Source organism: Drosophila ananassae, chromosome XL (genome assembly GCF_017639315.1).
Source record: "Drosophila ananassae strain 14024-0371.13 chromosome XL, ASM1763931v2, whole genome shotgun sequence".
Lineage (NCBI taxonomy): Eukaryota > Metazoa > Arthropoda > Insecta > Diptera > Drosophilidae > Drosophila > Drosophila ananassae.
In genome coordinates, this window is record NC_057931.1 from 8279130 (window position 1) to 8294905 (window position 15776).

Consider the following 15776-nt stretch of genomic DNA (forward strand, 5'->3'; position numbering starts at 1 on the left):
CATACCGTAAGATATACTGCAACAGAGTGTGGAGTGTGGAGTGTAGAGCAACAGTAACATCGAAAAAAAAATGCAATTTTTGTGTGGCTGGCATCATAAATATTTCAACGCCTTTGTGGGCGCCTTTCACCGATCCCCAAACTCTTTGTATCTCTATCGCGGCAGCTCTATCCGTATCTTAGTATCCGATAGATACAAATTGTGTAAGTTGCCTGCGTGAGGCAAGCCATTAGTCACTGATTTGGGGCTTAAACCTGACCACCAAAAAGTAAAGTATCTCACAGATAAATGAGAGATCTATGAGCAACCTGACTGGGAAAAATAGTCAACCCACACACCCGCACCATGCTATCTGATAGATACATTCCACTAGAGTTTCAAACCTGCAGTTTATTTGATTTTTTTTCTCTATGATATATGCACCTTAAGTCGAAACCAATGAAATTTCATTGATGTTGTTGAACATTATAGACCCCCTTCTTCCCCTCTTAAGTCTTCCCCACCAAAAAAAAAGTATCTCACAGATGTTCAGTAGAGCGGATTGCCACAACGGCATGAACTCTTTTTTTTTTTCGATTTCGTTTTTAGTTCACAAATCACACAAATTGCTGCTCTTGGGCAAAAGTGTGAAATTTTCATTCAACCATTCGCCCAGCAAACAAATTAAAAATTCATAAAAAAAAGTCCCTCAGAAACCTAAAATTTAATTTACAAAAAAAATAAAATATTTCCAAACACACAAATGACCGACCGACCGGGGGAGTGAAAATATCAAAATAAACGAATCTTACATTTACATAATTTATAGACTTCGTGTCGCAGGCCTCACACATATGTACATATGTATTAGATAGCACTGCTATAGTTTTTCGATTCTTGAGTTTCCGAAACGCCACAACGTCTGGCATTCCAAGCGATAGAAAAAAAAAAATTAAATCATAAGAAACTAAAGCATTTTTGGGGGACACGGCGTGGGTGTTGTTGCCCGGATAGCGCTGGTGGGTGGAAGTTGCGGCTAAGGCCTTGAGCTCAGTTAAGTCGAGAAAAAGAAACAAATAGAAGGGGAAGTGGAAGTGGCAGTGGCAGTGGCAGGGGCAGTGGCAGGGGCAGTGGCAGGGGACAGGCCTGGGTGAACCTCAATGACCAAACAAATGCTGTTGAAATCATTTTGGCTAATGTTGTCACCGAAAGAACATATTTAAAAGGTTGTTCCGGGATATGTAATTATTCTCTAGAGGTTTGAATATGAAAACCCCTTTAAAAACCTTCAGAAATCAACAAGAATTTGATTGAAAATGATAATCTGGGAGGTTTATGAAGATTTCTAAAACCAGAACATTTCCCAAATATCAAAATAGCTTTCACCAAAAGAGTTCTAAAGAGTTTGTAGGTAATTTCTAAAGAAAAGTCTAAGAAAACCCTCCAAAAACTGCCAGAAATTAGCAAGAATTCGATTAAAAATGAAAATCTGGAGAAATCGAAAACCAGAACATTGCCGAAAAATCAAAATGGCGCTTCGCAAGCTTCACCGAAAGTGTCCCAAAGAGTTTCTACTTCATTTCTATAGGAAAGTATATGAAAACCAACCTAAAACCCCCTAGAAATCAACCAGCAATCAATAAAAAGTAAAAATCCTCATGAAATCAGGAGAAATCAAAAGCCAGAACATTGCCGAAAAATCAAAAAATCAAATAGAAGCTGAAAAGGTTGAGGCTGGATGGGTGGCTGGATGGCACGCAGCAAACGCATTCATTGCAATGCGAAATCAATTACACTAAGCCCGGCACAAGGGTGGAGAGACCGAGACCCAGAGGCCCTTTAGGGGGATGCCAGAGAAGCCCCTTTCGAGACTGGAACACGTCGTGCACGTGCCAAGCAGCGTACCGCCGATAATTTGTAGTAACAAGTCGGACAAAAAGCAACCACCAGACACCAGAGAGCTTCGCCCTCGCCATCCTCCTCATCCTCCACAACCACTTCCCCCAAAAAAAAAACCACACATATCGCGGGGAAAAAAAAATTGAAAAATTACTAAACTCACAGAAAGCCAGAAATGTGTAAATATTAAAAAAAAAAAATTATTCTGGCTGGAGAGCTCACAGTTTATTGCATTCCAGTTTTCCCGAAAAGAACAAAAAACATTAGAAAAGTCAGCACACTTATTCATTATTCACTCATTCATACACTCACTCACTCACTCATTCATGAATCATATTTATGGAATGATTTTAATTGTTTCTGGGATGAAAGATGCACTTAGTGGGAGTGGAGCCATAAAAGGCAGAGTTATGTTTTGATTCATTGGGCCGTGGATACTTATGAGATGTTATTCAGAAAGAGCTATGAGTACATCTTTGAATAAAAGGATTTCTCTCTTAGATCCACTTTTTATCAAAAAAATAAAGGAAATAAGAGCCTCAACTGCTCTTGGCCTTGAAATCAAACACTATCTTGGTGTTTGGAACTCAAAAAAGGCACACAGCTTGGAGCTCCTCGACTTTATTATTTCTGAGAACGCTCAACTGCTCAACTAGCCCAAGTTTGGCTGACAATTTGTTGACAATTGCGTTTCGCACTTTGCATAATAAACAGAACAGCAGAACAGAAAAGAAAATAAAGTTTCTTATGGAATGGCAATGTTTTCAAATGATACCCATTCTCCGATTGAAACTCAGAAAGCCAGAAAACCAGAAAACCAATTGAGATTCAAAGACAATTTATGGAAATTTATTAAAGAAGGAATTCTGAGACCAGCCAAGAATGAATCAGAAATCCAGATTCAGAAATCACAAATCATAAATGTATGGAATAACTTTGAGAAACAAAGACACTTTGTGTGCTATCATTTCGATTTTGAACAAAAGCCTCAAATATGTCGAACACGAAACGCGATTGTCTCTCTATTAGAATTGTAATTTGTTGTAATTGTTTTGAAAAAATAAAACAAAAAAAAATGGAATTACATTTGTTGTCGCCGCTCGTCAAGTGATTCAGATTCAGATAATTGCGAAATGCGGCAATGCCTTTTGGTTATATATTACATTTCATTCCACCTTGTTGTTTGTTCACCGCTGATGATACACGTAGTAGTGTCTAGTAGTGTCTAATAGTGCCAGTAGTGGTGTTGTTGATCCATCAGATCAGAGCCCCAACCAGAGCACGACTAAAGGCAGCGAAATCGTGAAAGTATCGAAGAGTGTCTGTCAGGGGGGAAAAATAGGAAGAGAAGGTGCAGCCAAGGGAAACGGTGCCAGTCGAAACATCGATTCCAACTATATTCCATAGCACTTGGCATTCAAATGGGGAATACTTATAGTTTATGGCTGGAAATTGGCGAGAAAAATGGCTGGAAATCATGGGAGAAATTATTGATGTTATTGGCATGTCTACAAGGGGCCATAAAAGGGGGTTCTACACTGTTATAGTTCTCTGATTTTGTTAGTTCTCACTTGTGTGGGAGATGTCTATACAAGTAGTTTGTATCCCAAGTTTTAAGTCAAAAGCTTGAAAATTGACGGAGTTATAGCTTAAAACTCTCATTAACGGACACGCGGACAATCGGAGAGCGCCTTGTAGGGCTAGATAGTGAAGCTTATGACTTATTTCATCGAAAAAATGATAAATGAATGATAGATGATGGATGTAATAAAATAAAAATATTAAAAAACAACAAAATAATTAAAATAAAAAAATTAAAAAAATAAATTGCAAAAATGTTTAGGAATCATTGCACTTTTGTGTACTTATTTTGCGAATAACCCGGCCACCATATACACACTCCACAGCCCCACAGTTGGAGGTCTGAACAGAACAAAAAAAATAAATAAAAATAAAAAAAATAATAAATAAATTTAGAACTCAGTCAACCACAACGAAAAGCAAAAAATAGAAGCCAGTTTGGTGTTCTTTTATGGTTTATTATTGTTATTAGTATTATTACTTTTGGCCGGGGCTTCCATTCCATTTCTTTTGATGTCAAAACAAAGCCAAGAACACAAATGTTTCTAATTGCCCATCGCCCAGGAGGGAAAAAAATCAAAAAACTGAACAGAATGTTTACAGAAGCAGGTATTCTAATTTCCAAAAAAATGAGAGAGAGATTTTCTTGTTGCCAGAAATGCATAATAATATTTTTTTCAACAAAATGAAATGGATACTCTGGATAGGACTTGTGGTTGTGGTCTCAGCACCGGAATTGTTCTAAAAAGTTTCGAAAAACCACAGAATTATAAATACTCTCAGTTAGGGGAGTATTTTTTTCTCATAAAGTATGGTATATACTTAAAATATCTACCATTTTTGTAAAGAAAATAAATCCTCAACTTCCGTTTTGCATTTTTTTTATTTATTTTTTTTCTAAAACCAATCGACCCTCAAGAAGTGACATTCGAACCGAGTATCTGAGACAGACAGGTGTTGCCGCCTTTTATTTTTACCATATTTGAATACCAAGTTACAGATACAGATACTACCCGTATCTGGTTCGCCCCCGCGTCTTGGCCGTTTATTTTTTATTGGTAATAACATTTTGAAAGCCACAACGTGGCTGTTTCGAATTAAAATTCATGCTTTTAAGTGCCACGAAGTGCGATATGCGATATGGGGAGTGTGACCAGAGGTATTAAATGTCAGAATCAATAAAAGCAATGGTCACATGTTTCGAACATGTCTGTGCCTGTCTCTCTGTTCGTGTTGGTAGCAGTTCAATTTTTTATTTCCCTAAAGAATCTAATCTGACCCAGCATCCTTCCCAGCAGGATGTCGCACGAAACAGCTGCGGCTGGATCATCCTGCCAGGATGCCACCACCACCACCACCGCCAAGGGCGGCGGCGAGGTCATCGTCTACACCACCAAGTCGGACAAAACCCTCAAACAGAACATGAACGCCAAGGACGACACTCTGCGGAAGCGAACATCCTTGATCATTGTGCCCCAGCAGGTGGACGACGACATCCTGGAGACGAAGGACCTCGGCGAGGCCATGAAGAGGGACAACGGCAACCGGAACTCCATCGCCAGCATGGACAGTTGTGTCTCCAACACCACCAGTCAGAGTAATCAGTCGGGATCTGGCTCGGGATCGGGATCAGGATCGGGATCTAGCTCTTCGAGCAGCAGTAGCGGTTCTGAGGACGCCCATGCCGCCTACCAGGACCTGCAGAACGGCAATGCCGGACAGGACCACCACTCGCCGTCGCCGTCGCCCTCGCCGAGATGCCACTCTTCCGGCTCCTCCACCGCCTCGGAGTCCACCTCTTGCTCCAGTTCCGCGGACTATTCGCTGCGGGAGCAGCTGCGGAACTTCGCCAACCGGACAGCTGGCGAGGAGTCGGCCGCCCGCCTGGTCAAGGGGATGAGTCTGCCGGTTGGAGAATCCCAGCCAGTAGGGACACTTTGCGACTCTCTGCTGAGTCCCCAGGAGGTGCCACTGGGTCGGCGGTATGCCGAGGTGGCTCAGTTCAAGGGTCATGTCAAGGCGAGGTAAGCTCAACCACTCTACCACTTTTTCCAGCATCCTGGGAGGGCCGAAGGACTTCCTTTTCCAATCAATGATGGTCCTCCTCTGACCTAGTCTGCGGTATCCACCGCCACTTCAAGTCGATGAGATCCTTCAGGTTTCCTTCCAACCACACAAACACTTGCCAGGACACTTGCCAGGATGCGTTCTTTGTTCGACTAAACGATGTCAACGGGCTGCTCGAATCCAGTCGAGTGCTGGAATGCCGCAGGCATCTCCGAGGAGCTGGAGGAGGAGGAGGAGGAGGGCACATGCATAATACACAACTTAATTAGTATTACTCCTTTATAGCACTCCTGGTGCTCCTAGCAGACCCCACCTCTGAGTTGCAGCTCAGACGACTGGCTAAAAATCTAATAATGGGGCATGCCACACACGCACTGCCATTGCCACATTACCATATCAAAAACGGCGTGGCTCTGGCTCTGGTTGGATTGCCTTTGGGGCATAGACATGGAGGGTTAAGCTCCTTGCCCAGGACCTCAGTCCTTCCTCCACTGCCTGCTGTTGCAGTTCACTGAAATATATTTCATTTCTTAATTACTTTTTTAATTTAAACTAAGAGTTATTAGTTTTTAAGTTAAATATAATATAATTTTAAGTTTAAGTTAAGTTTTTCTTTGAAACATACCCATCTCAATTAGTGATGTGTTTTCTTTTTAATCGTTTCATTTCCACCGTTCCGATAGTACTAAAAAGTGTCTATCGTCTTGAAGTTAAGAGTGTTTCAATGCCTTTCTAGAATCTATCCCTACTACCTCTTATTTTCTCTCAGTGCTCTTGTGAACTTTGAACTCTTGGGCCCATCCTGTGGCTCCATGTGTCAGCCGTCAAATGATGAGGACGGAAGCACTTCCTCCAGGCTACCATCGACAACTATGTGTGTTGAACTTTCTGAAAGCTGTCACAACTAATTTGCATATACACCATCACTCCCTTCGTCCTGCATCCTGCCTCCTGCATCCTGTCACCAGGACCCTGACCAGGACAACTTCAACTTGAATCCAATTCAATCCCAACCCGCATATCCTGTGCCTTTTGTTTTATTTTCCACACACACTTTGATTTAGATTTTCCTCCTTTTTTTTTTTGGCCAAGTATTCATGGCCAAGAGAGTGGCAGTTTGAGGCCAAAACTTTTGACAATTTTCGGGCCAACAGTGATTGCTTTTGGGAGACAAAAAAAAAGTTGGAAAAAAGGACTAAAAAGAAAGGAAACTTCCGGAAGGAACTTTTCAAATTTTGTTCCAACCAATAATTGAGTTAAGAGCGCTGGCAATTTTCCTTAAAAGCCTACAGATGAAAGAGAAGTCTTAAGGACTAAAGGACTAGAAGATGTCCTTTCAAACAACAATAAATAGCAACTATCGATCCTCTGGCCACCAATTGACCTTCGATAGGGACTTCCAGGACTCCCCCTACTCGTCCCGCCACTTAATCTTAATTGCCACGAGTGGGTGCCAGGCATTAGCATACGAGTCCTGCCACTTGCCATCCTTATCCTGTCAGTTTTGACGCTTTATCGCCTTGTTTGTTCAACAAATCCTCATAAATTCCACGGCCTCCCGCCAGAATGTTTTTATTCTCCAGCCTAGAGCCTAGTCCTGGAATGTCCTGAAATGTGTCCTGTTTGTTTTGTGTTAATTTGACATGATTATGTCAGAGTGTTTGGCAAACTTGTCATATGGCATGCTCTTTCCCACCACTTTCCTTCTTGTTTATGAACTTTTTTTCCGCCTTTTCCGCTCCTTCGATCCATCATGATGGGAGTGGGAGTGGGAGTGGGATGTCCTTGGAAGGAAGAACATGCCGGGACATCCGTCTGGCACTTTATTTTCCTTCGCCCTTCCATTTTTTTTTTCCTTTTTTTCTGCCATTCATTAATAACATTGGTGTCCTGTCGTAGAAATATTGTTAAAATGGCGTAAAATTGGCCGCTTTGAGGCGTCATTTTGGCCTAAAAAGAAAAAAAAAAGGAAAAAGCAGGCGGCGAACCAAAATATGTCGCAAATTACCCTTTTGACAGCTGACTGAGGGGCGAGTGCCAAAAACCGCTGACAAATGGTGCCAGGACCAAGGACTTTAAGGCTTTAGAGATTAAGGACTAAGATATGATGATAAATAATTTTAAAAAAATATTCTAAAATATATAATAATAATAAATATCGTATTTTTCTTACAGGACTAGCGAGCCACTGAGTTCTGTGGGAGCCACGACCTCGTCCTTTGAGGCCTCGTCCTCCGTGGAAGCCACAAACAACAACAACAACAACGGACAGAACCAACAGAAATCTCAGCCACAGGCCAATCTCAACAACAACAACAACAATAATAATAATAACAACAACAATAGCCAGAACTTGATTCAGGATCAAAACCAAAACGGTGACAGCCGCCGGAGCAGCAGCCTCGATCCGGACACGGACGATGTGGTGGACATGGCCCATGGCGGCGCCTTCGAGGACGATATGGAGGCACTATTGCCTAAGTGCTCCTCGCGCCGGTCCCGGGATGAGCTTAGTCAGGTTAGTTTTCTTTGAAAATAATTTATAGGATTCAAGGATTCTAATAATTTTATATAATATATAGTTTATGGAGAGAAATTGGGTTGGGAACCATGGGAGTTAATGGTTTGGGAGTTTCTTGCTTTTGAGGCTTCTACTTTATAGATTTTATTATATTATTTCACTAACTTGAATAGCTACCAGGATTTCTATATATTTTGTATAAATTTCACAAAAAAAAATGATATTTTTACTAAAAATAACTTGTCCGTCTAACTATTTTGTTTATTTTAAAGGCTTTCAAGATTGTTTTTCTTGAAAATTAATATTTATTCTATGCTTTTTATATTTCCTTCCAAGTTTTTAATAATTCTTAGATAGTTAAAGATATATTTTTTTGAAAAACCCTGTCCGCTTAGTTTAAATTTTAACCTTCAAACTCACAACTAACCCTATAGCTAACCCCTTTAAGACTTACTTTCTATCCCCTTTGATCCTGTCTTGTATTCCTTATTTATAAATAAAAGCAATTTAAAATGCAAAGTACTGATTATCGAGAAAGGTAACCCAATTTAATGAGAAACTTACCCCCGAAATCCAAAACCCCAAGAAGTAATTTCATACCCGAAATCCCGAACTCCATCCAACTTGCAACTCCTTGGAGGCACACTCCTGTGACATTTGTCGCCTCCATAACCCTCTACTGCCACATGTGGCAGCTACCCCAGCTAAGTGCCAATTACCAGTAGATGGCAGCCTCTTTTTCTTTCACTGCCAATGGATTCCTTCGGCTTCATTCATAATTTGCTACGTGTTGCAAGGAAAGGAAGTGCCTGACAGAGAGTCCTGCCATCCTAATCATAATGATAATGTTCTCTCGGGTTCATAAAGTGAGCATCGAAAATAAAAATTACAATACACGTCCTCCATTTCCACCGTTTCCCCATGCATTTTCCTCATTATTGTGAGCTGTTCGTGCGTGCCGGCCCCGAGTGATGGGGGGATTTTCTCTGGCATTTCTTCATTAATAACTCTGAATCCTTTTTCGTGGAGGTAGTCCTGGCCCAGGTCCTCCTGGCCAAATGGCTTGTAATTTCCTTTCGTTTCGAAAAGCAAAAAAAAGAGTTTGGCAAGTCAATTTGTTAGTTAATTTGATATGCGTTGCTATGCCGCCGCCGCATCTCGTCAATTGGAGAAGAGAAACGAGATTTTCAAAATACCCCTAAGCCAGTCATGCGTTCTAATTGCTTCATAATTTCCATCCATTTCCATTCATTCGTTCGTTTGCCCAACAATTTCATTTTGAATGGTTTTCTCTTCAAAGCAAAGGCAATTGAATCCAGGATGGCTTTCAGGCCGTGAGCTGGGGGCGGTGGTCCCAACATCTCAGACATGTGTTTCACATTCTAATTTGTGTGTGTCCGCTGCACTTCCACATTGCACTTGCCGGGGTCGACTTCAGAGCACTGAGAGAAATGGTATAGGATGGCCTTGAAAGACTATTCAAGCTTGTCCGCTTGTCCGTGTGTCCGCGAAACACTTTCTAAAATGTTATTACGTAGATGGTAGGGCTATAAATAAACAAAAACCACTACATAGGATTGGAAATTAAGGAGAGTTAGCACCAGGAGGTCAAAAGGATTACCTTAAAAGGCCTTATAAGCTTGTCCGCTTGTCCGCGTGTCCGCGAAATACCTTCTAGGCCAGCTAGTGTCCACATTTCTGAGAGTATCAAGTTCAAATTTGGCTCAAATACTCCTCTAAGTTAGACAAATAATATATGTTTCAGAAAATCAAATCGGAGATATATATCTTATAGATTTTCAACAAAAATCAAACTAAAATAAGAATATCTTAACAAACAAGAGTATAACTTCTTGCAACTCCATTAAACACTCTTCTAAAATATTATTTTATTCCACATAATGATATCTCTTTTATCCTTAAACTATATCCCATTTTAGTCAAGTGTTTGAAGCATAAAACCCCCTTAAGGACCCCCACCACTTGTGGTCTGGCAGCATCTTCCTTTCTGACCAGAAGCTGGTCATAAAATATTGATTCTATTGCCCAGACAGACCAGGCCCAAAACAGCTGAGGCCCAGTACTGCTAGTCCTGCTAGTCCTTTTTTGGCCATTTATGAATATTCAATAAAAACAAGAGCACTAACAACAGCAACAGGATGCATCCTGCCAAAGGACATCAACGATGGCGATAAAAGTGTCTGCTCCGGTGGAAAGTGTTTGTCTCCTGGCCAATATTTTCCGGTACATACACCTTAAAAAAAAAAAACGAACAGAAATAAATAAATAAATGTACAAAGCCAGAGGTCCTGTTCCCATGTCTGGCGGGCACAAGGATTTTATCGCCAGTCGGCGATCTAAAAAGGGACTCGAGGAGTCTGAGTTCGAGTTCCACTTTTGAGCCTCTGGAACTGTGGACTTTATTACTTTCATTATGCTTTATCCTGGCTGGTCCTGGCTGGATGTCCTGGCCCTGTGCCTCCTTCTAACCATAAACCACTTTGGGGCTCTCTAATCTCCCTCTGTGTCGAGTGGACATCGTCCTGTGGCGGCAGGACGCACACAACCACACCCCTTGATCCTTTCAACGGTGGCAGCTGTTTGCACAGGTGCACACGTCCTGCTAATTGCAACGGTATTAGTGCGGCTTTGTCAGCGGCTTAAAACGTCCCGTTAGTCCTTTCGTCGTCCTACATATTCTTTACCAGGATTTTCTTGTTTTTCTTGTTTTTTTTTGCCTGTTTTCATTGGATGCCTTAGATCCTGGTTAGAATTTTTTTTGGGGTAGTTTGGTTTTGTACTTTATTTTGATTTATTTTTTGGGGGTTTCTCTCGGAGAGGTTTAACTTTTTAATAAATTTAATATTATATTTTATGGCTATTGAGATAAATGCCAGAGTTTGCGAAATATTAAAATATCTCTAAGGATAAATGAAATAAATAGAGTATAGGGTATCTAGGGTATAGGGTATAGGGTATAATAAAGAGTACCAGGTATCTTATAGTTTAGAAACTATTATCCTTTTTGTGACAAACAAATTTGAAGCAATAAGGCTGGAACTTAGCCAAGGACCCTCTCGTCCTTTTATTGTTTTGGTTTTTTGCTCGTCGAGGCGAGAAGGAGAGATGTTTGCCGATATTGTCAGGTGGAGCGGTGGAAAGGTCCTGGCCAGGACTACATGCTACATGCAACATGCGGCATGCAATGGACGACGACCGCAGCAATCAGGCTCGCTGTGGTGTCCTGTCAAAGGCAATGGGGCGACTCTTCAGCATGTCCTGTGCATGTCCTGCGGTCGGTCTCGCTCTCCTCTCCTCTCCCCCCTCTTAACTTTTTCATCTTTTTCAATCTAATGAAGTGTGTGGACTTAAATTTCGTTGTTCATTTGCCTCAGTTGCCTCAAAAGTGTAAAGGACATTCCCCTTTTTCGTCCTTGCCGGAATCTCTGGTTTCTATGGATTTTAGCTCCCAACTGGCTGGCAGCAGCACATCTTCTCTGGTGTGTGCCTAATGGCTTTGACTTTTTGACAGCTCTCGGGCTACCAGCTCTCAGTTCTCAGCAAGTGTCCTGTTTCCTTCTCGCCAGGACACTCGGACTCGCCGGACGTCTTCGACCATCGGCCATTTAATGGCATATTTTATGTTCTGGCTTATTACTTGAGCTGAATGTTTATTGCATTTGCCATTTTCGGACATATCCTTATGGCCTTATCCTTTTTAAGCACTGTTGGCAATTTTCACTTCTTAATTATGCAGTCGGCGTGTTCCGGTTTCCCATTTTCCCTCGCTTTTTGCATCAGAATGTGCAACGTTGCCGTATTCCCGGACTTTGTTAATTATGCATTCATAGTGCGGCATATAGATGGATGGATTTCAGGCTCACAGGATGGCTGGCAGGATGACTGGCTAGATGGATGGATGGATGGCTGGATGGTTGGTCGGCAAACAAATCGACAACATGACGCCTCAATTAGCCCAAAAAACTCAAACAGCGGCTGGTTTATTTCTAAAATTACACAAAAAACAATAAAGGGGTTCAAATATATTCAAGTAGTTGCCTTTGAGCCAGGCCTAAACTGGTTGAGAATTCTAGCATTAAAGTTCGAAACCAAATGTGCTTTTTGGAGATTTTATTTCTCCTCTTCAATCTTTTGTAGTATTTTTTGAGCCCAAAACATCAATAAAATCCTAGATTCCTTTTCAAAATACATTTTTTAAGACTTTCTTTTAAAAATAGTTTCTAAAAAGTGTTAATTTAAGTGGTTAAATAATTAATTTATTTAAAATAATAGTTTCTTATATCTTTATCTTTTATGTATATATTTTTATATATTTTTTTTTTCGAGTGTCCTTTTATGCCCAAAGGAAAACTAAATGCGGGACTAGGGACCTCTCATCCACGTATCACTCACGCACGTGTGTCACGCACACTCACTCGTGATGTCTAGCTGCTGCTGCTTTTGTTGCAATGTCTGCTGTTGCCACTGCGGTCCAACCACTACCCCACTCCCTCTCTGCCCCTCTATTTTTGGGGGCATCCCGCTGCTGTTGCTGCCATTAAATGTAATTCTCTGTGGTTTTTATGGTTTTTTAAAACATTCAACAACATTTTACGTGGCTGCTATTTATCTTTTATTTGCACGGATGCTGGCATGCCCCAAACCACCTCTCCCCTCCCCCCCTCTCTCGTCTCTTCTTTTTTTTTTGGTATCCTGGCATCCTGGTATCCATGTCCTTTGCAGGTTTTTGTTGCTAGTTGCAAGTTGCTCCTGTGCTGCGTCAGGCAATAATTCAGTCTCGAGTGCAATTTGCTCTCATGTGTATCCTTTAGAGAGAGACAAACGATAGAGAGAGAGAGATAGCCACAGGACGAAAAGGTAGTCACGTGCACGGCAGCTTATCGCTCCTCACCTTTTTGTCAAACTATTAGTTGAAAGAGCAATTTTTATTTTTATATCTATTATTTTTTTTTTGGGTGTGAGTTGATGGACAATATACCACCCCACTGTGCACAGTGGGCTGGCCAGAGATGCCGTAATCAGCTTTATAACCAGAACAATGGCCAACTCTCCCACACCAGATCATTTTTATGAAATTAATTTCACGCTGCGGGAATCTGCTTTCCGATAAGAGAAGGATTTTATGCGAGGATTTTCAGGACACCCCCACACACATAGTATATGAGAGGCATTATCTTGATTGTTTTCAGACAAAAGTTAATAACATAGTAATAATTTTGCAATTATTTTTGATATTTTTTTTAAAATATTTTTGTTAGAAAAGTAAATCTATTAAGATCTCTAGTTCCTAACCACTCTTTAGTATTATTTCCCTCTAAAATCTAGTATTTTTTTTAAACAAATATAATATAAGACAAAGCTACCGCAATTTTTCGGGTTCCTCTTTCATTTGTCGCCTTTGAAAAAATTTCATTGCCTGCTTTCAGGCTGTGTCCAATAAATAGTGTGCCCCTTTCCTTTCTCGACTGCCATCTTGTTTCCTCAACTCTGTTTCCTGTAATTTATTAAACGATAGTTTTTCTTTTTTTTTTTTTTAGAAAAGAGAAATAAGAAGCATTTTGTCAAATGGCTGGGAATTTTTATATTGCCTTTCGAATTTTTGGGGCCAAAAGTATTTCTCCACCAATATTGGCCAGATAGATAGAGACACCAGAGCCAGAGTCAGAGCCAGAGTCAGACAATTGTTTGCCAATATTTTACAGAATAAGTAAGGTGGGTAGTCACTACAGTCTGTATGTGGAAATGAGTTTGAGGCTAGAGGCTTCTGCCTGCGAATGATTTTCATTTTCAACAGCTGCCAGAACGGAAGCTGAAAATACTTTCTTCGTCTGTCGTCTTAGTCTGGCTTCTGGTTGGTCTTCTGGCTGCAAATAAAACCTCTAACCTCCAAACCCCCACATCCTCCGAAGGACTCGGTGTCTCTGTCTGCTTCCGCTTGGTAACTGGGAAGGCGGCAGGACAAGACAACCATGACCGTGAAAGTGTTACGGCCAAGTTCGTAAAGTCTTGGCTGGCCATTGTTGCATTGTCAGATACACGAAGAACAGGACTTACAGGACTCGGAGGACTCTTAGAAGGCCAGGCTTCAAATTTAAAGTCGCGACTGTTTACCCAACATAACGAGATCCTTAGGAAGCCAAAATCAAACAGAGCCCACTCATATGAGAAATAAACACGAGTTGGTTTACACGTGGAGAAATCGTGAAGAGTAGAGGGTATTAAATACTAGTACTTATTTAGTACTTTCTATATTTTTTTAAAAAAGTTTGGACAAAAGGCTAAGATAATAGAATTTTAAAAAAATATGAAAATAATTATGATAAAAATACTTCAATTATATGAGAAATCAATTTTAAGAATAGTTTTTAATGATTAACTTAAAAATCTTATAAAATATATATATTTTTTATTTATTTTTTTAACATAAATATTTAAACATGTTTTTTAGTTAAAACCCCCTTTAAACCCCCCTTAAACTTAAATTCTTTAAAGTCTAAGCAACAGCCTCCTGAATATTTAATGCAAGTGTATAGACAAAGTGGCATCTGAGGGGGTGAAACCATAGCATTGGCTTCCAACCCTCGGCTTAGATTTCCAGCCTGACCCACCCTCCAAAGGGGGAGTGGGGGGTGGTATAGCTCCACTCAAAAATGCAGCCGGGCTACTCAGAAGTCGATTCCTGGTTTTTATTTCATTCGGGGGGTGGCTGCTGCCTGGCATGCACCCTGCAAAAAAAAAAAAAAAAAAAATAGAATCCAGCCTTATCCCAACATAAAGCTATTAGATATCCTTGCATGTCCTTGTCTGCCCCTGTGTGTGTGTTTTTTTATGTGTGTTTTGGCAAATCTGTAAACAAATGAGTGAGTGGGATCTGGCCAGAGATGGCTATAATATGGCCAAAAAAATAAAAAAAAAAACAGGGGGAAGTTTTCTCAGCTAACTTAATAAGTATCATATTAGTGAGGGAATAGCGGTGGAGAGGGGGGAAGGATATAGATGAGGGCTTCTTTTCGGGGAATCCAATATCTTTAATTTTTTTTATTAGATAGAAATAGATGCTTTTTGAAGCTAAGATATCTTAGGGATGGATTTTTGTAGGTTTTTTTCAGGTTTAAATATGTTTATCTTATCTTATTTATCTTAAATATGATATCTTAGAGATGGATTTTCTTAGATTGCATTTTCTACTCATAAACTATAATAAAAACCCAAGAATATAGTGAAAACCCCCCTTTAAAGACCTTAACCTCAAAGACTTCAACAGCCATCAACAGACGCGACTCTCTCATTAAAACAGTGACCGCTGAAATGACTTTTATTGGGTTTCTAAATTCCCCTGAAAATGGTGAGACATTAGCCCCTTCCCCCCTGCTCTAGTGAATGGGGACCCCCCCATGGCACTCGAGAACCCAACTTTCAAATAGTTTCCAGACCCAGAGACAGTGAATAAAAAAAAAAATGCAGAAAATAAAAAAAATATAAAAAAAAGGGACCGCAGCCAGCTCGTGTAATAAGCAATACTTAAGACCTAATGCAGGGTATAAAATATGCACAGAATCCCAACAACAACAAGGGTTGTCCTGAGTCCTGAGTCCTGAGCCACGCCTCTTGTTGGTCCTTTCCGCCTCTCCTTTTTTGGTAGCCTGCAGTGAGCATTTCTTTTTGCCGCTGCTGTGATTTTTGATTTAAGCATAATTTCGCAACATTT

The 15776-nt window shown here is 40.6% G+C and overlaps 1 protein-coding gene across 9 annotated transcripts in view; it reads left to right on the forward strand.

The window, feature by feature from the left end:
• LOC6502309 (protein sprint) overlaps positions 1-15776 on the forward strand; it is a 96972-nt gene that overhangs the window by 58290 nt on the left and 22906 nt on the right. For 5 of the 9 annotated variants that reach the window (XM_014904521.3, XM_044717163.1, XM_014904522.3 and 2 more), the window contains one exon: positions 7702-8044. In XM_014904521.3, the coding sequence (XP_014760007.1) occupies positions 7702-8044 (343 nt within the window). Of the gene's footprint in view, positions 1-4742; positions 5484-7701; positions 8045-15776 lie in introns of all 9 variants that reach the window. The other 4 variants (XM_001966178.4, XM_044717161.1, XM_032453518.2 and 1 more) reach the window with 3 other exon arrangements.